Source organism: Pezoporus occidentalis, unplaced genomic scaffold, assembly GCF_034315485.1.
Source record: "Pezoporus occidentalis ecotype Australia unplaced genomic scaffold, CSIRO_AGI_Poc_V1 ctg18, whole genome shotgun sequence".
Taxonomy (NCBI): Eukaryota; Metazoa; Chordata; class Aves; order Psittaciformes; family Psittacidae; genus Pezoporus; species Pezoporus occidentalis.
The window spans coordinates 4,965,338-4,991,144 of NW_026913640.1; the positions used below are offsets into that span (position 1 = coordinate 4,965,338).

The 25,807-nt window shown below is 43.4% G+C and overlaps 2 protein-coding genes across 5 annotated transcripts in view; one reads left to right on the forward strand and one right to left on the reverse strand.

The window, feature by feature from the left end:
- The window catches only part of SLC7A1 (solute carrier family 7 member 1), a 56,539-nt gene extending 53,127 nt beyond the window's left edge, over positions 1–3,412 (forward strand). The window contains exon 13 of the mRNA XM_062615094.1: positions 3,074–3,412. Coding sequence (XP_062471078.1) covers positions 3,074–3,294 — 221 coding nt within the window. The 3' untranslated portion in view covers positions 3,295–3,412. The remainder of the gene's footprint in view (positions 1–3,073) is intronic.
- MTUS2 (microtubule associated scaffold protein 2) overlaps positions 1–25,807 on the reverse strand; it is a 284,828-nt gene that overhangs the window by 13,070 nt on the left and 245,951 nt on the right. For 2 of the 4 annotated variants that reach the window (XM_062615081.1, XM_062615082.1), the window contains exons 9-14: positions 14,445–14,511; positions 7,635–7,849; positions 5,230–5,335; positions 3,286–3,359; positions 1,593–1,691; positions 57–176 (exon numbers count right to left, since the gene is read on the reverse strand). In XM_062615081.1, coding sequence (XP_062471065.1) covers positions 57–176; positions 1,593–1,691; positions 3,286–3,359; positions 5,230–5,335; positions 7,635–7,849; positions 14,445–14,511 — 681 coding nt within the window. Of the gene's footprint in view, positions 1–56; positions 177–1,592; positions 1,692–3,285; positions 3,360–5,229; positions 5,336–7,634; positions 7,850–14,444; positions 14,512–20,507; positions 20,800–20,827; positions 21,122–25,807 lie in introns of those variants that run through there. The other 2 variants (XM_062615083.1, XM_062615084.1) reach the window with 2 other exon arrangements.

The following is a 25,807-nucleotide window of genomic DNA, read 5'->3' on the forward strand; positions in this document are numbered from 1 at the left end:
AACTTCTAGTTTATTATCTCTCTGCTGTCTCTTCCAGAGGAAAAATGATAACTCACCTGTTTTTCTAGGTCCATAATCATCTTCTCCTGTTGGTGAATCTGGTGGTTCTTCATTTCCAGAACATGTTTTAAGCTCTTCAGATCTTTCTCTAAATGCAGATATGGAGCTCGTACAATCTAGGAAATATACCAGGTGCTTGGATATCAGTTAGCCGTAAACACATCTTCATAAGACAAAGTTTCCTCAGTGCACCCAGTGGTTTAGGAGTCTCAGTGATGTGAAAACCACCTAGACCTGGGCCTCTGCAGCCCATCAGGACCCTGACATTCTCTCCTAGACCATCCCTTTGGTTGGATAACCAACAGTACCTTTCTTTTGACCACCCTCATGGCTAGAAGGATGGGAAGCCAGGTTGTTCAGAAACCTCATTCCTATTCCTAGCTTGGGACCATAGCAGTTCTTGACAACTGTGTTTTATGATTGTGCAGGGATTTTGGCTTGGAAAAAGTACAAACATGAAACCGAGGAAACTAGACAAGGGGACTGGAGTTGTAAACTCCAGTGTTCTGTCTTGCCTGCCCCACAACATCGCAGTGCCTGTTAACAAAGATCAAATATAGTGGGAAAAAGTTCTTCTTTGGCTTGAGAACTTCAGATGCAGGGGATATTAGGGTTAAACCTGTGGGAAAAGGATGTACTCTGAGTTATACTCATGAAATACTGTCTTCTGACTTAAGCTGCTCTGGATTTTTCCCAGTGTAACTCACTCCAGTGAACTGCTTGGTGGTGCTTGGCATTAACATCAGTGTGACACAGCAGAATTTGTCCTTTCATGTAAATTAAGTACTGCAGAGGAGGTGGAAAGGGACTGATGCTGCCTGTTTCCCACGGCCAAGCCTGGTTCAGACATTTTTGCTCCTTTCTTAAGGAGTTATTGAGGCCCTTCCTCACACCACTACTTTCATCCTATCCCTTCTGTTATCTTGATACAGCTGCCCATGGGGTTGTGCTGTGCACACATTGAAATGCCCAAGGTTTTTTTCAGGGTTATTTAATTTCAGATTAATTGCAGTGTTCACTTACACACTGTAAATAAACAGCAGTGCCCCAGCAGAGAGCAGTTGAATAAATACTTCACATGGCAGGACTGTCCCTTGCAAATCCAGGAAAAAAAGAATAAAGGAAAAGAGGGAATGCAGAAGAAGATGGCTCAGGAGGCACACGCACACGTACCACTAAGAACAAAACCCCCAAAATCCTAAGTGTGCGAAGACATTAAAGAGAAAGAGAGGAAGAAGGGAAAGAAGATAGGCAGCAGTAAGGATACACTAGATGGAGTTAATGAAATGCTTTGGAAACAGAGCTAAAAATGCTATGTGAAAGAATAAAGAAAACCAAGTAAAATCAGAAAACAATGGACCTAGACTAAAGTTTCTGACTCCTCCTCAGAGCTCAGGATTTTGGGTCTTGTCTGGGGTCTGCTCCCCCAGTGCCCAGGATAAGGATCCCAGTGTTATCCACTGAGCCGTGTAATGTGAGTCATACTTAGAAATGCCTAACTTGATGACTGTATAGTTATAGTGGCCATCTACCTTCAGTTGTTCCTCTGTGTTTTTCTTCAGAGCCTCTTCAAATCGGTCTGCTTTGGCCTTAAGAGATTGGTTCTGGAAGGTGAGGGTGTCTATCTGGTCCTGCAGAAGAGACACACCAATGAACACCCCAGCCATGTTACCACCCCTCTTACATTCATACAAGTCAATCTGCTCTGTGAAACCACCAGGGCAATGGGACAAGGCTTAGGAAGCCCTGCAAGGTAGGGTTTTTTACATAAGGTCACTTGAACACAGAGTGGGCTTTGTGATAACCCAGTGCCTCAGGGAATCCTGAAATCCCTGCAATGCTTGAGGCTGGCTGACACTGCCTCACACTAGTTCATGAAATGTCTTTGACGCTAAATCACCCCATCACTTTGGGCTGGATGAGAAGGAGCATGTCCTTCCTTAAGAGAGCTGTCATTTGCATCACAGGCATGAGGGAGATCATTTGTACAGTCCCTAGAGTCTGAATGAGGTAGTAGATATCTTCTCCCTCCTTCTTTTCTCTTTCTAGCCTTAAAACAAGGTAAAAAACAAGGATTTAGTGGTGTAAGCTTTAAATGACTGTCATTTCATCTCAGAAACTATAAATAGGAACAACATGTTATTTTAAGCAATCTCATTTCTGTTACCATCAAAGGCATTCCTGCTACTTCTCTCTATAAAACACCTGTAAAAGCCACAGTTGCTGTGAAACTGGTGTTTTTATCTTTCATATATGTAATTGCTTGGTTGTAACATTACATCAGTGCTTATTGCAAAACTGCTGACATGCCTCAAACTGTCAGAGCAGATGAGGAAGGCAGTGACAGTTGCTGCGTGCAACAGTATGTGCTAGTCAGGGGTTTTAAAAGCTGTAATTCATCTCTGCCTACAAAATCAACCAGAGCCTGCATTATTTTCTGTGACATCTTTGCTTGTTCAGACAAGATCTCTGAACTCAGTGTGAATCACAGGAGCACGCTTTTGCCCTCCACTCCTTGGGATTTCTTTATCTAGAGAGTGAGAACAGCACAGAAATACAAGGATTGAAAAAGCTGAGCTTGAGCGTGGTGTTAAACAGCTGGATGTGGGAGTTGTGATGTGCAGGACTGACCCCGGCTGGCCATAGCCTGGCTGTACAGTGCGACCAACCCTGGTCCATCCCTCATCAGGAACTGCATTGCCCTCCGGCAGGAATGAAAATGTGTCAACACCGTGGGACCAGCTTCCACGCATTCAGCCAGTGGGAAAGAGTTTAAAGCATAGGCACAGGGCCAGGCAGTGTTCCTTTCCAGTCAGCGCTTCTGAGCATGCCATAGGGTACCATACAGACAAGGTGATGCTCACAGCCACCTCAGGTGCTGAAGCCCTCCCCACCACGCAAGGAAGCGCTCAACTTCATGACTCATGCCAGGCCAGCAGGGTCAAAAGGACATTTCTTTGCTTTATCCAGCTGCCTTATTGTCCCCTCAGGTTTGCCCTCTCTTTTCTTTCAGATGGTGTTGTGTTGAACCAGCCAAGAGGGAGGATAAAACCTGAAGGAGCACCTTTTCTGCTAGATCCCAGTTTGGACAGGCAGAAGACAAGACAAGCTATAGCTGGTAAGAAGCAACAGCCTGGTGTGCTGGCAGCCAGCAGTGTGGCTGGGGCTGCCCCCTTGGCTGCTCCACAGCATCACTGCAGGGATGGGAATAACAAAACAGCTAACCTGGAGTGAGAGCCGCAGTTTTTCAAAGTTCTCCTCCAGTTGTGCCTTTTCCAGTTTGTGAGCAACACTGAGTTCTGGGGAAGAAACACAGACATAACATTGCTAAGGGAAGTCCAGCAAGCCAGGCTCTGGGAGCACAGACATCATTAGCCATGTGCAATTCGGGATGCAGTTTTAGGGCATGGATGCTGAGTACGAAACTAGTAGCAAAATACTCTGAAACCTTAGGTAAATTGGTTTTGGGATCAGAATTTCCTGATCCTTCACTGGATCCTCTATTTCTACATGACCAGATTCTGATTTTTCAGAACTGCTCAGAATTCCCAGCTCCAGGGAGCTCTGATCCGGACAGGGTCAGTCTGACAATGGTTCATTTACCATTCAGAGTGAATATCCCCACATCAAAGATTTTGAAATTAGATATATTTAAAAGCTGGGGTTGCAATTTATTTGAGAAGATAGAGAGGGGGGTCAGAGGCTCAGATGCAAAAATGCAAATGATTGTGCTTTTTCAGGAGCTGTGGCAGATGACCTGTGAGGTTTATTCCACTAGTGAGACTGACAGACCCAAAGACAAATAAGCCCCCTATTTCTGTTACGTAATTAAAGGTTTCAATACTAGAACAACTCACTCTGGACTTAATAATAACTAAAAGTTTAATAATCAAAGTAAAATGTAATGTCTATGCCAATGGCATGAAACTGTCATTCAGTACAGTTCTTCCTTTTTAAACCTACCTTTTTAGTGTATGGACACCCTTTTTTTTGTGTCTTTACCCTCAACTCCATGGGGTTTTCCCCTCTAACCTTTGCTCACTAGCCACAATAACAGCAGTAACAATACTGATGCTCTAATGCCCTGTACAGCGCACTAGATCGCAGCTGCTGCAATGCCTTTTCCATGCACAGGAGGGCATTTCATACCCGCACCAAAAGTAGGGAACACAAACTTGACCACAGCCAAATTTTATCATCAGAAAACACTGACAGAAATGGACAGATAAGAATATCCTTAAGCAAAGAACAGCTTTTTTTTTTGTGTGTGTGTTTATTTATTTTCAAAATTGTGTATGTCAGTTTAAAAATAGTAGGTTAGATACCATCTTTGCCTAGAGGAGAGGGGAATAGACTCTTCTCAGCTCGCATTATGCTCTGGGCTGTGTCTGTAATCGACACAGTGCAGAGCTAAGCAATACGAGTCTGTTTGGGGAAAGCTGTGGGAAAACCTACTTAGAGCTATTTAAAACTTAGACTCTCATGCTTATATGTAAAAAGATAAAAAAAGAAAAAGAGGATTGTACAGATACCATTACATATCAGCTAAGGCGTGTGCAAAGACATATTTAGGTTCTGAACTGTTAGGGAGGACACAGCTCTGTCAGCAGCATCAAATCCCAAGGAAAACCCATAAAACAAAATTCTTTATAACAGTGCTGAGGTGCTGATTTGCACCAGTGTGTGGCTTTGGTCTGCTCAGCACGGCCACATTTTTTGCTACTGAAAATTGTGAGCATTGTTTTTAGAAGCAGTATAGGCATTTAAGCGCCAAAATTCAGAGATGCTCGGTGACCTTCGGCTTCCCAAGCACCAGTGAGCTCTGGCTTCCCAAGGATTAGGCTCTTGAGAGAATTCTCCATGTGAAGTGAGGTGGAATTTTATCTCTGTGTTCAGTGACCCATGGAGAAAGCCTTGTCTTTGGCCCAAAGACCCCTAAGATAGTCTCAGGTCCAAATCAGATGCTATACACATTGTACACAGCTCTCCCTAACACCTAGGACAAACCTGGTGGTTCCCCCCCCCTCCCCAACATGAAAGCTCTAGACCCACACAAATTTTCTGTATCCCCTGTTCTGGAGGAAGAAAATCCAGGCTTACATGACCTCACTACAGTGCTAATCCCAGCTCTGGAATAACTCTGTAGCCATGGAGTTGTCTTTGTCTTACCTTGGATTTTGCAGTCATTCTCATCCTGCAGCACTGTGATGGCAACTATGTGGTTATTTTCCAGCTGTAACATTGCAGCTTCATGTACAGCTGTGATATCTTCCACCTGCTCCAACCACAATGAATGGAGACATAGAGACAAGGTTAGACGTGTTGTGGCCTGCCAAGAAGCCACTTGATAGAGAGCTCCAGTGAGCTGGAAACAGGAAAGGCATCTACTGAGAGTGACACTTCCAGTACCTGAGACAGTTTTATTCATTACGAAACAGGCATGTTGATGCCTTGAGCGGTAGTAAATAGTCAATGATGATAGTGGTTTTGTTCTTTTAACTTAATGGTGATAAAAGAGATACATAACAAAGAAAAGGCAAAAAAGCCCTTAAGTGAAGAAGCCATTTACAAAATGTTCAGAAATCTCAACATTCCATTAATCTAAATTGATGGCCTGACTCCCTCTGATGGTCAGAGAAATATGCACAGTACTGAGCTATCCTGGCTTTTGTCTTCACGGCACTTTGCTGCAATGATTTTTATTGTAAGGTTTTGAATTAACTTCCCTGGAAAGTGCCTATGAATGATTCACAGTTCTGAAATATTTATTTCTACAGAAACATTGAAATTATTATCAGTGGGCATGAAAAAGGAATTGCAATCTGTCACACTTCCTCTTGAAAAAGAGTATCCTACAAAGTCATCAATACCCAAATTCCTATGTCCTCTTGAGCCGTGTATTTTGAGTCCACATCAATAAACTGATGGAAGGTTATGACAGCACCTTTTTCAGTGCAGACACACAAGTTCTCCGGACAGTGTGGAAGTAAGCAAGACAGCAGTGAAGCCACAAATCTTCCTCCCCAGTCTCATACTGAGGCCAGAAAGAGGTCCCGCTGCTGCAAGCTGCGCAGTGCACCACACACCACATTGCACAGAGCCATCATGGGAGCAGGGATACAGCTGGAAGAAAGCTGTGGGCAGCCTGTGTTCCTGTGCACCCAATGGGTTGGGACTCCTTCAGTACATTGTTAACAGACTTGGGTAAAGGCAAAGCAAGGTCCCTAATGATGGTGCCTAAAGAAAATACAGTAAGAGGTGGTGATCAAGGTGCTGTCAGTGGTCCAGAACAGTTTTGCATCAATTTGCTTTTTTGGGTTTTGTAATCACAGGGATCTTATTCCCTCCATTTAACACATTATCTGTGATAACTAGCAATGCAGAGGATCAAACTAATTTGCTTTTACAATGAAACAGCTGTTCATTGCAAATTAATGTGACTTTAAACAGTTTTTTTGCTCACTGTCATGTTAAATAATGGCAGAAAGTTACTGCAGCTGAGCATGTCTTGAATGGAATAAATGTTATTTCAATGCACTTAACTGTCAAATGCATATGTTAGATTACCCAAAAGAAGCAAAATTTCCACGCATATTGGGAAAATCATGCTCTTAGAATGAAAGATAGGCCTTTAACATGGAATTTAAAACTATCTAAACTAATTTTCATAATAATGTGGGTGGTGAAGAACTGTTTGCAAAAAGAACTCAGTGGTGAAGAACTGTTTGCAAAACAACGAGGATTCAGCCTGCTGATAACATTGCAGGGAAAATAAATAAAGAGCAGAGAAAGTGGGGCTAGATGACTCAGTGGACTACTAATGGGATAGGGACTATCATTTCTCTTTTCCGAGAGCACAGTCCTTGAACATGCTGTCTGTGTGCTGAAACCTCATGAGTGTTGCCATGTTCTTTACCTTGCCCTTGCTTAAGCCTTTATTCATACACTAATTGCTTCTTAGCTGAGCAGCACCCCATAGGAATGATTTGCTCAACTCCAACATCTTCAGAAGGTGAAGGATTCTCCTTTCACTGCCACCATCATTGGCAGCTTATTTATCTAGAAAAACAATTAAATAGGTTCCAGATGGTCTGCAGGGATTTTTCTGTCTTCTGCGTGTTTCATATCCACATCCCAAACAACTCTGTTAATCTTGCAGTGTAACCTCCTGTCTGCAATTTTTCATAGCAAAGAGTCTACTGGGAAGCAGCTCCCTTGGATGCTAATTCCAACTTGTCACTAACTGAATCTATAGGCTTGATTAACTCAGTTAACCCATGTCATAGTTATTTCTGGCTATTAAAATGCTCATGAGTTAAGTGCCTCTTCTGTAATTCTGGCTGGGACCAGTGCCAGCTGAGCAGTGTCAAAGCTGAGCAACTCTGGTCCCTCAAGTAGGCTTGCTCATTTTGGCATGCTCTGAGCTGGGTGCATCTCTTCCTCTGAGCAGTAGAAGGGAGAACCAGTCATCGGTTCGGTACCTGTGTCTTCATGTTGGAATGTTCCATATATTTCATTAGCTGAACACAGTACTAGCATAGTCTACTCTTCAAAGGGAACAGGCAGAGACTGACCTGGTCCTGATGCTGCAATTTGACTTGCTCCAGCTGCAGCCTGTGCTGCTCCTGCAGACTCTCCCTCTTGGTGTTGTACTCCTCCTGCAGCCGCTGCTCTAGCACCTGCAGCTCCTCCTGCTGCTGCTTGTGAAGCTGCTTCACCTCTTCCTCAAAGCGCCTCTCCAGCTCCTCCTTCTTGCTCTGTAGTTCCTTCCATCTTGCTGTGTTGAGAGCTGTAGAGACAAGACCATACAGTCAGGCTCAAAAGTCCATGGGAGCAAATTGTGGCATGAGATCTATTTGTACAGCACTGATCAGAGCAGTTCTCTCTGACTCTGAGGCTCCTGTGAATCTCCAATAAGACACCAATAAGCTCTGGCTGTTGCTTTTTTCTCTGTCCCTTTCCCTCACACACACACAAACCCATGTTTGTTTGATTGCAAAACTGGGATCAGATGAAGCATAATAATAATATTAATTAGAGGAAGCAGGGAACTCCATGGACCCGCAGGCTGACTGGATGTCCCCTCCTGGCCAGCACAGTCTTGGACACACAAATCGAGGCTTTGGGGCTTTTACTTTGCCTTGGATATAAGAAACAGCATGTGAGACAATCATTTGACACAAAGCCTTTCAACTGGGATACAAGACTTTTCTTTCAAACTGTGATCATGACTAAGTCCCCACTTCCAGCCATGCGCCAGGAAGACAGAAGCTGCCTGGGCTCTCAGGGGTGTGATTGACCATTTGACCAGGAGAAGGAAATGTAACTCATATGTCCCATTTTCCAGCTGTTAGAAGCTGCTCACCCCATAAACCTGATTTTCACAGCAGCTCCACCTCTTGAATCCATTAATGCATGCTTGCTTAACTTTTTTTTTACATTCAAAACACTATCGTGTGTGCTTCATGGACTCAACGCAAATGAAAGGCTGGTACTGAAGGCAATCAGAAAAAGTGAAATTTTTCTCTTGTGGACTAACACAGTGACCATGTGTCTGAATTCACAGAGTTATAGAAGCGCAACTCCAACACTTCCATCAAGCTGAGGATATTCAGTCTATTTCCCATTTGGTTCCCCACCAGTATCGTTCCCTGCGTCCCTAGACAGCAGTGTCGTGAACACTGTGTCCTCAGCCTTTTGCTTTGCTGAAGAACATTGCAATCAATCCAGATATTGAAGACCTGAGGCAAGCTGGATGAGGTCAGCCAGACTACATTTGGAGAGCAAGTTTGCTGATGCAAAGATCTAAAAGGTAAAACGTGATTAAAGTCATCACGACCATAACATTAAGAACAACACTGTCTTCTCAGAGATGTGTTTTTAAAGGCATCTAGACCTTTGTATTGATTTAGACCCAGAGGTGATTTAGAAAAATGATCACCTTTTGAATATATCATCTGTGATAACCATTCATCCTTCCTTTGGCATGCACGGACCTGTATGGCATTGTAAATCAGCTGACTGGAAGCAGCTGCCTGCCTGGGTAGACAATTTTTGAATGTTTCAAAACCATATTTGTCCTATGACTATATATTTGCTCAGAATGGGGCAAACCCTGCGTGTGTTTTGCTGTCTTTTTCTACTGTGGTATCAGACTGTGCTCATTTTTATTCGGGATAGCAACAGTTGATCAAAGTTACCTACCACTGTGACCACAGATCATGTTAGGTTGCTGTGCTTTAAGCCTTAAACCACAACATAGGTACACCTGTGCAAGGTAGCTTGGGCACTCAAGCTAACCATCCCCTTCCCCATATTTTTCACCCTGTTTAGAGCTCTACTTCCACACTTACTGGACACCAATATCCAGACAGATATCACTACTGGGGTCCTGTTCTGATCCTGATGTTTCACTAAGATGGACTCTGTCTCTTTCAAGTTCTCTGCTCCTTACAGAGAAAAAATGAGCATGAACTAGTGAGCTTAGCACTGCACCAGCAGCACACAGGAAACTTTCCTACCTGCATCATACCCAGAATGAAACAGCAGAATTTACATGGTCATTAGCTGAAATGTCTTGTCTCCTGGCAGTTTGGATTAGAGCTCTAAACCCTTTCTCTCGCTTTTTGCATTTTGATTTTCTTTGGCATACCAAGTGATCCCAGAGCTGGAGGGCAAGGGGTAGTGCTTGATGCTCTGCATTCAGTAGAATTCATACTTACTCAAGCTTTAAATTGGAGCTGTAATGAACCCTGTCTCTCTCCAGCCTCTCTAATGAGGTTACCAAGCACACAGGGAGGGCTGGCAATGAAATGACATGCTCTAACCAAAAGAAAGTCCATCTGAAAGTCTTTCTGTAACCTGAAACAAAACTATTCACAAATCAACCCTAATGCAGGTGCAAAATGGAGGGAAGAGGAAAGCAGTGAAAGAGGGGCTGCAGGGCATGTTCACCAGGCACCCAAAAATGCTATTGGAGGCAGAAAACGAAGCCATTTGCCCAGGAAGTTTGCCTATACCAGATATACCTGAATATATTGAATATACACCTCCAACATGAAGGAGTGACTCCTACCACAGTCTCCCAGAGACATATGAGGCCAAGGACAGAAGTGGTGAGGAAAGACTGAATTTTTTCTTAGACAGGAGATGGACCTTTGGGCCTGGACCCACTGGGACAGGAATAGCAGAAGGCAGCACCCATGCAGCCCTGTGGCTCTGTTATGCAGCTGGGGAGCAGCACTCAGCATGGGAAAGCCTAACTGGCCACAGGCGGTGTTTAAGCAGTTTAAGTGGCTTTAGAGGGTGGTTCTGGCGAACCAGGCTGAGTCACCTGTATTACCGACATGGAACAAGACAAACAGAACACAACTGCTATCAGCTGTTTTCCAGAAGAGTTACACATGGGTTTTCTTTTTCTTTCTCTGTAGGTATTTCAGTTGCTGCTTAGAGGCTGGAAATGACTGACATAACATGGCATTTCCCAGGATGACAGCACACTGGGTTAAATGAGAGCTGCTGACATTGCTTCCCTGCTGCCTGAGCACCAAGTGGCTTTTACAGTGTTCTAGATCAGCAAACCCCATTTCAGGGCCATGCTAGGGAGGTGATGGAAAGGGAGATGTAACTACTCGACTGATTGTACCACACAAACGGGAGCAGGCTTCCCAGGGAAGTGGTGAAATCACTGTCCCTGGAAGTGTTAAAAAAACGTGTAGTTGAGGCACTTAGTGACATGGCCTAGTGGTGGACTTGACAGTACTGGGGTAATGGTTGGACCTGATGATCTTAAGGGTCTTTTTCAATATAGTCTATGATCCTAAACCCAGTCTGAGGCACAGCTCAGCATCCCCAGCCCTGGCACTTTGTGTTTCAGGGAGCAGTTCTCATGGGAAGCTGGAGGCTGATATCATGTACCCTTGCACAGAGACCGTCTGTCTGCTTCTGACATGAAGAGTGGGCTCTTTGCCATGCAGACTCTACTCTTCCTCCTGACCCCTGGCCACAGAGCCACAGACAAATCACAGCCACCTCACTCAGGGTAAAGGTCCTGACTGGGAAGCATATCCAGGGGGAGGTGGTACACAGGCTTTGGCTTTCAGACCATGAACACAGACAAATTTTAGACTTGACATCTGATGGTCTTCCATTCATGAAGTGCTTACACATCTGCATCCCTCCTCTCAACTCACTTCACATGCCGTTTTTCTGGCAGCAAAGGAGCAGGTAATTCCGACATTTAATTTCCATCAGTTTGAAGGGAAACAGCTGGTGTTCAAAACGTCTTTATTCCAGGAATCTCGGTGTTGAATATTGCAGCTGAAAAGTGCTTACAATTATAATTTATAAAGATGGATGTCTTGAGCATGGAACAATTGCTTGTCATGTTTTCTGAGCCTTGGCATTTCTAGCAAAATACATGAGCAAATCTTATTGCATAAAATAACAAGTCCCTCAGCATTTATAGAGGCCACATTCCTCCTCAGGGCTGGGAAGGGAGAATCACTTTCCTATTTCACTGCCCGCTGATTTCAGATAAAGTGCGATACTTCACAGCAGTGCTGGAGGTAAAGGTGGATAATGTTATCCAAACCTAAATGTTTTGCCTGCCTCCAGAAGGTGCAGGTCTCCCTAGGCTATTTTACCAGGATCCACCACTGCTATTGCTTAAATAGTGGGTTTATGTACCAAAAGAGATTTCATTAAAAATATGTTCTGACTTTTCTGAACAGTGGATTGCATCTCACAGCTTCATTGCTTTGTACAGCAGAATCCTTCAGTTTCTGCTGAAGTTAATAAAGTCTGTGTGCTTTCAAAACCAGGCACATTCAGCACCTAAATCATAATTCTGAATTAGTTATTGCCTAAACAGCTAACTGTTGGGCACATGACCTGTATCAACCCTGGCTAGTCCAGCCTTGTTTTATTGATTCATTCATTTGAATCAGTGAGTCTCACATAGTGAAATTACACATAAGAAATCAGGAATTTCAGACCAACACCCATGCTGTTTAACTGGACTGGTTGTTTTGAAATAAATGAAAGACTACTTGGCAAATGACTGAGACAAGTCAGAGCTACAACTTCGTTGCAGTCAAAACATGCTCTGTAGGTTTTCCCTACACTTCTTCATAGAGTCATCTATGGTGGCTGTTGTCAGATAAATGTTTCATTCTTTATTTGCATAAAGCTTGTCAGAAGATGTACAATACTGTACAACATACAGATTCATCAGATAGAAAGACCAAAATAACTCTCTTGTAGCACAGGTAGGCTGCAAGTCTCCCATAGCACCCAAAGTCCCAGCTTGCACTGCTTTAGAGACAGCAAACACCACACTGATGAGAACTGCTCTTATGCACATGATACATGTCATCTCGCCTTGTCCACAGATTTAAAACACTGGCTATTTCACAAAATCAAATATTACAGTTTTCATCCAATGGAAAAGAAAGAGTCCAACAATTACTTACACTAAAACCCATAAACATTCACCTTCTGTATGTATGGATATGACCGGGATTTGTACTCCTGATTGGTGTTTTCACACCCTGCTGGAGTACAGTACCTGAGTGTGTTCATTTTTTTGTCCATCCCTACCGGGCATGTTGCAGCTCAGGGTTGTATTGAGAGGTCATCTTCAACAAGCAGGACAGATCACCAGCCACCCCTGTTGCTCCTAAACAGCTTCTGCTCAGCATCTCATTGTCTGACAAGAGTGGTGGCTTGCTCAGGAAGAAGTGGCCTGTGATGGCTCCTCACCAATGCACATGCCCACAGGACCACTGAGGAAAGGACTATCTCACACCATCTTTCCACTCTCTGAGAAAGAAAGCACATACACTTCTATGGCTAATCTCCCTCCTGAAGCAGTACGGCTCAGATGAGACCTCACACTGCTTTTCTGGAGTATTTCCGGTTCTGACCAAAACCATTCCCATGTACTCCATCAGTTCTCAGTTTCATGCAGAGGAGTTACCTGTTGCTGTATGCACAAGAGCAATGACAAGAGTAGACACTGCATTGATGCCCTATTACTGGAACATTCTGCTCTGTGCCTCCTTAACAGGCAGTCACTTATATACCTGACAAAGTTCTCCAGCAAAACCACTGGTGATTTGTATTCACTTCAGCAGTACAAACTGAGAAAACATAGCCTGCTAGAAAGTGGTAGGGTGTTTAATGGAGAGCTTAAGATATGCCCTGCCTAAAGAATGCACCCATGGCAACAGCTTTGCTGTGAGAGCTGTGGAGATGCAGCGGATGGATGAAGGCAGGCATCAGGGAATAACTGAAAATGCTGTTTTGCTATTGCTGCAGTATCTTTTGGCCATGGGGACAACAAAGCTCTCTATGAAGCAATGATCAGCCAAGAAAATTCAGAAGGGCACAGCAGGGAGCACAATCTGTTGGGCATCAGTTTTTCTGCAGTGGGTTATCATAGGTAAGGTGAAGATGAAGCACAGGGAGGTCTTGCAGTTCTGCCCACCTCACAAGGGTAACTCGGTTGGCCCCCTTTTGCCAGCCAAGTTACCCTCCCATAACACAACCCAGTGTGTGATCCAGCAACTGGGCTCTCACATGCAGGCAAAGCTGAGGGGTCCCCACTGTTCACAGCTCCAGTCATCACTGGTTTCAACACCTTTTCGTACTTAGGGTGCCCCCTGCCCCAGTGGTCCTTCAGGTGCCCTTCGCCCTCTCCATTTGCCCTGTGGATGATGAACCCAATGTCACACCTGTTCTGGGGAGATCTAAGCCCAAAAGAATTCAGCCTGTTGGCTCAAGCCAGTACAAAATCACGTATTCTTCTCTCAATGTCTTTACACCCTGCCTGTCTCTCCTGTCTAGATCAGATATCAAACAGGAAAAGTGGTGCATGCAAATACACAGGGAATACACAGACTGTATGAGACATGTTGCTTTTGCTGTCTTTGGACCAGGAAAAGACCTTAGAGATATTAGTAAGAAAGTTCTGAGCTTGGTGTCCTACAGCTTGTAGCTGAACAGCAAAATATAAGTAAATGATGCATTCCCAGTCACTGGGCACCACAATGGTCCTAGGTTCCCACTTCTCATCACAGCATGCTTTCTCCTTGGTGGTGGTGGTATGTAGTTTGAGAACAGAAGCTATGGATATATGACAAACAGTTTGTCTAGTAAAAGTGATGCACAATGAGCTCCAGTGTATGCGGTGATGGACCCATCTCTACAAAAAAAGAGGTAAAATCACAGTTCTCTGCAAAGCCACAAACCCCCTTGCCACTGGGCTTCAGAATACACTTTGTCACACGTATGCAGGTTCCCCAGGATCAGGTCACAGGGAATAACTACTTCTGTTTAAAGTGAGAAAATCACTTTGTCGTTATTTTGCTTGTACTACTTACCAACTTCATCCCTGATCTTTTCAAGCTCGACTCCTAACTCCTTTATTTTCACAAGGGCATTTTCATTCTGTTTAAGGAAAAAGAGAGAGAAATATGTAGTCCCAGGGTTTATCCCAGATAAGCACTTCCACATGTTCATGTAGTAAATACGATTAGATTGATTCCTCAGATTTTTTTTTTGGGGGGGGAGTGGTGGTGGTGAAGGGATTATAATGAACTCATTCAGTTTTTAAATCAAGCTTAGGAACCACAACTCACTGGCTACAAATACCTTGTATCTCTATGAATATGTGTACGCACACTCGTGCACAGGACAGCACAGAGTACTTCTACTTTTCTTAAAAGACATTTGTGTTCAATGGCTGGACTGTGTGTATAAGTGTTATTAATTCTGTTAAAACACTTTATTTATGCCCACATTTAACCATCTCTAAGCATAGTAATATGCTCCCACAGCCAAATTTGGAAATCAGATTACTGTACTTATACCATTCTAGGCTTGGTGGGCATACCCATAGACACCGCTAATAGCCTGACATTCATGCTTGTTTCCACATTTAATTCTGGTATTTCATTGTCCGTAAAGAACAAGAGCTTCTTTCCTCCGACTGTCTCGAAAGAAATCTGAATACTTAAGGAATTAAAACAAAAGAGCAGGCCAAAGGAAAAGTAAAGCATATTTACATTAACAGTGCTAAGGTGTTATTACTAAGATGCACGGACTTTGACAGCAAATATCCCATGAGTGCTGTGCAAACTGACAAAGAAAAGCCTCAGGAAGGTTTACTGGAGTTTGATTTGGTACAATAAACTCCAACATAACGGTTCAAATATAAGGGCATTTTAGATCTGAATGTACCTGAATCACATTAGGAGAAGGCAAAGGAACACATCCTGCTGGGAAGATCACTAATGATTACGGAAAGTAGAGCAGGCTACTATAAATATGTCCCCGGTTAGAAAAGGCCAAGAATCTTTAAAGAACACTACAGGAAAAAATATATTCAAGAGAAAAGGCAGAGTAGTAGCAAATGGAATTTAAAGGAGTCCTAGAAAGTAAGTCTTTCCTTAATAAGCAAGCAAGGCTAATAAAAATCTAGGGCACAGAAAGGATTAGCTCAGCAGCAGGATACATAGCAAATAGAATGGCCAATTAGTTCTGTCTTACCAAAATGAAAGTGGAAAAAAAGAGATTTCAGAGCTTAATGTTTCTGTTTATTTTTCCTGCATCTAATTTTTAACTCTGTGAAGAGAAATCACACAGCAGCTCTATTGGAAGCTGGAATTTAAATCAATCCTTTACACATTGCCCTTTTGGGATGATTTCTATCAGATCCATGGGACACACTTTCTGGAAAGTTTTGCTGTAAACAGAGTAACTAACTGAGCTGATTCGAGAGCCTTGGGTGCCTGAGGACACCCAGGTGATGTGGGCATCTTTTGTATGCAGTTATGGGAAGAAGCCAGGCACATGAGGCTGGGCACCTCCAAACAGCCAGCTCCATACACTGCTGAGTAATGCACAGGGAACTGTGTGCCAGGACTGCAGAGTCCCCAGTCCTTACCAATCACATTAGGCTGAGAATAAAATGGAGTGTGTTCTTTGTTTGGGGTTTTTTAATTAGTAAAAAAGCTGTGAAAAAACCAAAAAGGCCTGGATAAATACTGCATGGAATGTTAAAAAAACATAGTCCTTCACTCAGACTCTCCGGCCAGCAGTCTTGCACGGATAAAGTTTCTTCTTTTGGAGAATATTGCTGCATCTGCCCATACCGTCTGCTAAAGTCACTGGAGTCATTTTAAGAAGTGTTCTTGACAGATTGCCAGGACTGGTGCCCTTGAAGGTGTGTGTGCAGGGCTATACTGGATAAGGGACTTGCCAATGGGAAGCACCCACTCAGATTACCAGCTCCCACTATTTGAAGCAAAAGCCTTTTAAAGCTCTGTACAGATCATTGCCAGCACCTACAGATAGGCAGAACTCAGTGGGGCTATTTTATTTACATGAAGAAAATTAAAGCAAGTAAAAAAATGACATACTTGTAAAAAATAGTTAAAATTTTGATCCCCCATAAAAAATATTACAGACGCCTTTCTTTCAGCTTATGTTTTATCTGAGGTTTGTCCTACCCTTGAGGACACATACTTGTTTGTGAGATCCTCTCCAAAAGAGTGGAGAATTTCCATGGTGCCGGTTTAAAAACACTATCCCATAACTTAAGCTCCAGTACGGACACCACTCTACCCGGCCAGCAGACTCTTGGCTGCCTCCCACTACTCTGGAGCCATATTTTCCAGAGCAGCCTCTCAGGCTATCTTGAGGAGCCCATGTTAACACAGCTCAGGTGCCTTGGCTGTCATTTGCTTCCCTTGCCAATACTTCTTGCATTGTGTACTGTTTTGGTTAGACCATTCTGACTGCTCTTTGGTCAGATGTGCAAGGGTTACACTCAGCGCCAGGGTCTCAAGTAGTACATCTTTGTCAGAGGTTTCTTTTAGAGAGCAACAGCACATGAGTCCTTACCTTCATCTTCTGCAAGAGAGGCAAGGGGAAGTTTTGACTGATCATTGTCATCAGCCTCATGGTCTCCTGGGTGTGCAGTGACGTTACAAATCCCTAACATTTTCTGTTGCTATAACCTGTGTTGTCAGCATAACATGATAGGTTTGGACTGCATCCAGTGTAAACATGACATTAATACAAAATGAAAAAGCCCCTCCTTGTTATCACCAATGTGGTTCTGCAGATAATCAGCACTTCACTGTCAGTGCAGCTGGGAACAGGGAATGCTGGTGCTTCAGAGCAAAACCGATCTGATGTGAGAATATAAAGCTATCAGGCCCAGTACTGAGATTCATATAGGTCCAAGGTCAAAACACTAAAGCAATTAGAAAATTCACAAGCAGGTAAGGAAAAATCCCCCAAAACAAATGTGTAAGAAACCTAATTAATGGGCTATCCCATTGAATTAATCAATCTTCATTAGTATTTATCTCAACAAAGTATTTGAGAGAGAAGACAATGTAAGCAGGATCCTTTGCTGCCCTCCCTGTTTTGTGTCTAACATGCTCAGCATATCAAAGGAGCTTTGTAGGTGTCCTTTACCAGGCTACCAGTTGGAGCTGAGCCATTGAGGGTAACTAAGGGCTAAATCCAGCCTAGGTTTAAAAAGGCTTAACAACCATACTAGTGAAAAACAGCCATTTCCAGTGGAAAAAAAGGCCAGAATCACTATAAAGAGATTGTACAAATATCCAGCATTTCAGTTTGGCAGTTCAGTGGCAAGGGAATAAAAAAAAAATGCTTCAATGTTTTTTGGGAATAATTTTTTCTGGCCAGAATGTGAAACGAAAACAGTGGGTTTTATATAAATCAAAATGTTGCATTTATTTTTTAGGTACTTTTAATAAATGATGTATTTCATTATTGATTGGAAAACTGATAAGAAAGGTTTGCCATTGGCTGTATCCCAAGAAATGACTCTAATACTGAAGTAATTTTCATAAAATAAAATAAAGATCATGATGGAGATGAAGGAAATCTTCCTCATAGCTGTACTCCACAACACAATGGTTAAGCCTTGTGTCTGGAATACGTCCCATCTCCTCAGACAGAAAGAAAAATAGAACAGGTAGAATAATATGCTCCTTCTGTGCTTAACCTCATGCTCTGTTGAACAGAAGACACAGTAGCGGCTCTTCTTCCTGTCATCAGCTTTATAACATATAGACCTCCCAATATTTCTCCCTTGAAAGGCTCAATGTCCAACTGCATTTCAGCAAGTGAAACAGATGCAGAAAATGGCACTTATGTATTCTCCATTCAACTGAAAACTCCCTGAGGATAGACTGAGGTATGACTTATATTGGTGCAACATCCAAGCAGCTCCAGAAAAACTGGCAGGTAGATGGCAGGCAGGCAGAGAGGTGGGAAGAAAGAAGGAATTCATCCAGTTAAACAGTGGTCAAAACTGGGTGGTGTCATTCAGAAAAGACAGGCAGGATTCACATATAACTGTGTGTGAGGACCTGGAAAAATAACTTGGTAAAAGATGCCATGATACAGTTCTGAGGATGGGCAAGATACTAGTGCTGTCCAAACAGGCAAAGACGGGAAGTAGTGATGAAGGCTTAGGGAAAGAGCCTGGACAGGGCTCTGAGCAACCTGACCCAGTTGAAGATGTCCTGCTTGTTGCAGGGGGGTTGGACTAGATGACCTTTGAAGGTCCCTTCCAACCCAAAGTATTCTATGATTCTATGCAAGGCTCTGCTTCAGTTTCTTGGAGCTTCAGTCAACAGCTAGATATCCTTGAGGAGACACTGACAGGGATACAGGTCAAGATTTTACTTGCAACCAGGAATAATTGTGGGATGGGAAGGCAGAGTTGAGGTTTGTCTTAGAGGATGTCTCCTCTGGGAATTGCAAACTACCTGAGAGATACTAAATCATTAGAAATGCTGATTAATTAAACCTCTGGGTACTTTTTAGCAAAAAGTAAGTAATAGTAGATCTACTGCATAAATGGGTCAAACCAGGTGAGGAACAACATAGGACTTCATAGGACCCTCATAGGAATTCAACTGCAGCTAGGAAATAAATATGGGGAGTTTGGAGTTACCTCCCCGAAACAACATGTCTCTTGTCCCTGCCAACTTACATGCTTGCTTATATTTTGAGGTCCAAATATATGTACAGTATCTCCATGAACATTTCCTAGTTCTTTACAATATGCACTGGGCACAGATGCTCTGTGGCAATTGTTATTAAAACCTCTCCTTCAGACTAGCCTTTCTGTATCCAGTGCTTTCCGAATATTAAAGTACAAAGACTGACCTGCAAGTGGTGCTTAGTCACTGTTGTGCTTTATTCAGAGTTCCCTGGGGCAAGGACTTGATGCTATCATTGGAAAGAGAAACATATACATTGGGAATTCTCCTGTGCCTATAAATATTTCAGACAATACTTGTAGAAGGAATAACTGACTCACACTGCAGCTGATGGTCAAAATGATCTACAGTGTTCATTTAAGAAAAAAGTTTTTTAAGATTGCTGTTTCAATTGAGCTGGTTATCATGTAATTCTGCCTTATAGTACTCTTTAGGTTAAAGTTTAGAAGCACCCAGATATCCCCTGTGACTGTACTTGAACGAGTTTTCTATTAAGCCCTATATTTTTCCTTAACCTGGTTAGCATCATATTTAAAGCTGCATTTGAACATGTTACGAGGTAAATGGGAGATACAATCAGCTTTTCATTAGACAAAGTGTACGAACATTTTAAAAAGCCAAACTAACAAAATATACTGCACAAGCATGTGTTTCTGTCAAGATATTTTCTATTAGGCAAATTAAATGCATATGTTCATTCTCTCCTTCTTCTGTACGTGCTTAAAATCCAGGCAAATTTCCAGAACAGCATGAAAAGCCATGTGTTAGACATGTCCCACAACTTCTTCAACACATGCTATTCTCCTGCTACCTGTAGCTATGTACTTACCTCTGCACTGACGTTTGTTACACGACCCGTTCTGATGCCTGGGAATTTGTTTTAGATTCATCCTGACACAAGAAAATACGTAGTTTTGCCCCGTTTCACTTCTAAACTGGAGGATCAATCCTCTGTCAGAAAGGAGGATCAGTACAGAGGCAAAACCTTCGGACACCTAGAGGTTGAGTAATCTCTCTTCAAACTTTAAAACTCTGTGTAAGTTTCCTTTGTAACTTGTACTCCACGTGGTTATTAATAATGCATGAAAAGCGTAGCAAACCCGCATGCCGACTGTTACTACAGAAGATGCCAGGGGTTCTTTCTCGTTTCACAAAAATCCAGCCCTTTCATTCAGACTGCAGGAGACAATTATGTAAGGCACTGCAGTGCAAGTGAAAGCGGCATTAGTCTTGTCCCTGGTGAAGCAGGGTCCAGCACACTGTAAATAAAACGCGCATCACTCCCCTTTCCGCCACCCCGGGACGCGCTCACAGCACCGACGCCAGCGAGAAGCATCAGCATCTGGGGCTCGGCTCACTAACCCTTTCCCTAGGGGATAAAAAGAGGCAAAGTACCGTCTCGTCCTTGCACCGAGCGCGGTGAAAACACTTGGAGCAGCATTTGCCCATCCTGGCAGGACCGCCACCAGCCTCGCCCGGAGCCGGAGGGTGAGCCCCGGGCGATGCCGCTGCCAAAAGGAATGTGTCCCCCCGCTGTCCCCTTGGCTTCCTGCTGCCTCCCGGGCGCCGGGGTGCCGGGGCAGGGGAAGATAGAGGGGATCCCCGTATGCTGAAGCAGCTCAGCGAGTGCGGAGCAGCAGAGCAGTCACTGGTTTCGGCCCCCGCGGCGGGCTGTCCGCTCCGCTCCCTCCCCTCCTCCCTCCCTGCCTGCGCACCGATGCTCCGGCCTCTCCCGAAAAAGGGGGTCCGGTCGCTCTGGCTGGCAAACGCTCTCCCAGCGCAGGGCACGTCCGGCAGCGCCATCGCAGGGACGTGTAGGGCGAGGGACGGCCGGGAAAAGCTTCGAAACTTTGCAGCGAAACCCCCAAACGCGCGGAAATCCGAGCGGGAGTCTGAGCTCTCCGCGGGAGGCGGCTCCGGCCGGTTCTCATCTTCATGCCGCACTCACAGCTATTGACCACTCTAGACTCCGTCTTCCTCAACCACTTGGGTGGTGCTTTTAACCCGAACATTTCTTGCCTCGCTGCTCGCCCGTACAGATCACAAATGCACCCCAGCCAGGCAATGGACATTGCGGCCCCTGTGGCCCTGGAGGGAGGCTCTGCCGCTTCGGAACCCTCCCCGGCTGCCATGCAAGGTCTGCGCTGGACACAGCCGCTCCGTGGCTCTGTGCTGTTCCGCTGTCGCATCTCGGGGGCGAGCGCACCGTTGCGCGGCCCCGCGGAGGGTAACGGGCGCTGGCGCTGGTCAGGACGCGGGGACGGGACCTCGATGCGAGCCGTCTGCTGAGGTTTGCAGGTTGGGACCCTCCAGCTTAGGACACCGGCTGCCGGTTCGTTTGCAGGCTGTCAGGGGTGGCCCCCAGCCAAGCCACTCGCTCTCATCTCTCCACAGACTTTCCCGAAGTCGCCTATTTAAATCCCAAGATCACAGCCCTCTGGACCTCAGTGGCTACCGGCGATTACAAAAGCGCACACCTCTTCAATGTACCTAGAGACTTCAAGACTTGGGGATTTTTTTGGCCATGTGAATATACACCATATAACCTAACCCTGATCTTAATCCTAACTCTAACCTTAACCCTAGCCATAGCCATAACCCTCATCTTAACCTGCATATACACATACATGCGGTGTGAATGTCTATTCTCTACGAGTGTGCTCACTAGGAATACATTTCCTTCATTGGACCTGGAGTATGAAGCTGCGGCAGCCTGGGCTGTTGCTTCTGGCATGGTGTATTTCCCCCTAACAACTTACATTAAAGATAATGCTGGAAAAAAGGCAAGCCAGTTTAATTACTTACACCTAAGGTGGTATTTGTGCTGCGAATGCCTACACTGGTTAAACCTGTAAAGTGTTATTTCCTGAAAGCCAAAGCATTAAAAAACATACAGAAAAACTACATTTCCCTTAATGCTGGGCAGCTCTGCCTTCTGGCAGGAAAGATGTAATGCTCAGATCATTGCTGCTCTGAATTGGCATTTTTTATTTAATTGCATTTTCTATGGTGACTGGTGATGCACAAAGTGCATGGGAAAATAGTAGGAACCAACAGGAAGCTCCAGCAAAACTTTGTTTTAAATCACATTTAAATGCTTGAGTAATTTCCCAGTTTGTGTCAGCTTCTTATTCTCTGTTCTCCCTCAGTCCTCCCAGGACTTTAAATAAACTTTCAGAATATCACAGACAGGTAACTGAAAACCCCCCAAAAAACTCAAACCAACCAACCAACCAAACATCAAAACAAATCAAAGAACAACCCCAAACTAAACCAAATTAGAAGTCTCACTCAACATACATGTGTTTTAATATGTGTGTTCAAGATCTAACTTTTCTTTACAGTGTGTGACAATTTGGTTGGCTGCTGAACAGCTGCAGAGTGGAGTTAAAAAGAGACTTCCATCTATGGTGAAATCATTTCCTTCTCACTGTAGAAATGTCTCTTTTGCCACATAACCTGAAGTCCATGATTTGAATCTTTTACAGTCCAAAACCTGACTTAATGGCCATAGAAAAATAATTATTACTATATTCCTATTTGTAGAAAAAAATTGCCACAGCCATTTCTCTGAGCTGGCCATTAGAACTACAGTATTTAGCTCAACGTGTCTGACTATCATACAAGAAAAACAAAACCCTGTCATTACTCCTTTCGTTATGATGTTAAAGAGAAACACCATCTTCTTCTTCAGTCACTCCAATAACAATGGTAGATTTGCTGTTTGTATGTGGTGATAAATCTAAGCTAGAGACTAGTCTGCAGCACTTTAGTACCACTTAAGCACTGAATTGGAAGGTAAATTTCTTAAGTGGAACTTTAATTAAGCAGAAGTCCTGTGCTGTCCTTCTGGCAAGGGTGAATTAGGCCCCCAGAAGCTGAGTCTCCGTGGGATGTGGCACTGATAAGGGATAAGGACAGTATGGGGGAGCTGCTGGTCTCTTTGGTCAGTTTAGGTCCTTTTAGAGAAAGTGAGCCCAAACTCATCAGTTTAAATTAGGCCTCTTCTTGCACACAATGTGTGTAGCACTAAGGTGAGAAAAAAGCCAAGCTGAGAAAGCAAAAGAAAAATGGAAACTATTTTAAATAGCAGTTCCTCTGTCAAATACACAAAAAAAAGAAGATGAAGAAAGAATTCAGGAGAGTTCTCTGTGACGGGAGCATGCTCCAGGTTGGAGGTAGGTTACTATGTGGAGGACTTTTAACACTCACCTGAAGGCACCAATACCTATTGGATTATAAATATAGAAATGGAAATAAGCGTAACTGAGACAGAGTAAAAAGCTTAGCAAAGCAGACATGTCATGGGAGAAGATAACCCTTGTACCCAAATTCTGTGAGAACTGGCACCTTAAACAGTAGGTTCAGGTCAGTTTAAATTATCAACTCTTACTTTAAAATGCTAGAGTCAACTGCCTGATTTCAGCGGTATGTGACACTTGGATCAAATACTGAAAGGAATAGTATATTAAAACAACGGAAAGTGCCAAACACAACAAGGCACCAATGACAGGTCCACGCCAGTGCGGACTGCTGCCTTTGTACACCAAAAGCGTTGATATTTTTAGACGAGGGTAATATGTAACTCCCATTTACTGGGGACCAGTTCCATCATGCCAACCACAGTATGATTCATTAGGCTGGGAAAGACGAGGAGTCACTGAAGAAGTGTTAATCAGGGAGGAATCATTTGGCTGAAGATGGCAAGATGTTGCAGCAAATGGAACTACTGGGTTCAGTGGAGATAATGAATGGAGCTGTTTGAAGGTCAGTCCTCGAGACAAATTGTATTCACTTATGACCCTGGTCAAAAATCAGGGGAGTGCAAGAGATGCTGGATGCAGTGTTCATCAAGGGGAGAGTCAAAACACCATGCTTATCAAGCTAGATATTTAGGGCTATAGTAGTGGTCATGAGAAAAAATATAAAATACTGGGAAGTCCAAGGTCACAGTCATAGAGACAAATAACAGGAATTTCAAGTAGAAATTCCACCCATCAGCTGGAAATAACAGCAAAAGAAGAGCACTGATTGTTCAATCATAGGATAACTAAGAATTACGTCTACGGTACAGCTCTGAATAAAGCAAATACAACCTTAGGCTGTAGGAAAGACTAAAAGTGAAGCTTAAAGGCTTTATGGAAAGCTCCAGAGACCTCACCTGGAGCTTCATGGTTCTGGTCAAGTGTGTTTTGGGGACATCAGTTTTGACACAGGAAATATATAGCCTATACCACTGGAGGGATGCCATGAAAGTACATACCTGCTTCTACTTATGAAATCAGTAAAGTTGAAAAATGATAGCATTCTATAAATATATCAGTGAGGAGAACACACAGAGATGGACAAGTACTTCAAAGTCAGAAATGGCATTTACAAAACATAAAAGTGTGAACTTGGAAATACTTTATTCTTTCAGTCACAAGAGGTTCTGAAACAGTCCTCTGGTAGAAACAGGAAAAGATAAAAACTTTTAAGCTGAATTTTGATCATTTTAGGATTTGATTGTTACCAACAGGAAGGAACCAGATATGGTGATCCAGGATGAACTTTGCTAGCCTTACATTCCTATCCATGCAATGCTGCTTGTCCAAGCACTGTCACCAGTATGTTGCTACACATCTTGCTGATGGTCCACACCAAAATGCGAGTGTGTTTCTGCCAAACTGCTTTACATGGAGCTCTATCCAGCAGATCTCATTCACATTGCCCTTCAAGGCAGAGAGGAGAGGTCTGGTAAGACAGAGACCAGGGCCTGGGAAAACCTGTGCTGTTAGCTAAAAAACACCTTACATGTAAAGTGTACCTTTGTTTCCTTGGAAACAGAAAATACAGGTAAGCCCCACAAACAGAGGTGTTCCTTGTTATGTACATGATTAGCAGAAGAAGAAGAACTATGGCTGTTAAATTAGCTTTTTAAACATCAGAATAGTAGCATACAACAAATGACTTAAGGGGGAATGTTTCACAAGGTATTGAATTCTCTGACATTTATTGACTTCAGTGGAAATACAATGTAGTAAGCACCTCACAGGGTAAAACTTCTGGGTAATTAGAGCCCAAGGAGAGCATCTATATTTTCTTAAATATCCATGGGGAGTTGCTTAGTCTATAAACAACCTATTCTAATGGTAAAGAGGCAACATGGGCAGTAAATTTTCCTACAGTGACAGAATCAATCCCTTCTCCCATGATAGGCATAATACAATTCCTATTTGCTGTCCAAGAAATTCCAATATTTTGCATCTATCTGAACTAAACTGGGAGAGGTAGGGTTTAATTAACCACTTTTTATCATTCACTAAGGTCCCCCAGTGGAGCATTTTTTTTTAATTCCATACTGGTCTTTATGTATCAGTCCATAGACTCTGTTATGTAGAGGGTAAACAATAAATCAGGGCTTTAAACATATATTCTAGTGTATATAAAGCAGTTTCGAATTCTTTACCATTAGTATCTGATGTTTCCCCATTTTATGGAGGTTGGCTACCCTTCCTAGGAGAGATATAGTGTTTTCCTTGGATCAGAGTGCTGGTCTGCAAAGGTTTGGCAAGTGTGAAGACTGAGATCCATGGGTGAAGACAGGAAAATGAAAAACAGAGCCAAAGTCTTCGGACAGCTCTGTGAGATAATGGTAGTAACAATGTACTATGTGTGTCACTGAGCAGGAGAATCCTTAAGTGAACTGCATATTA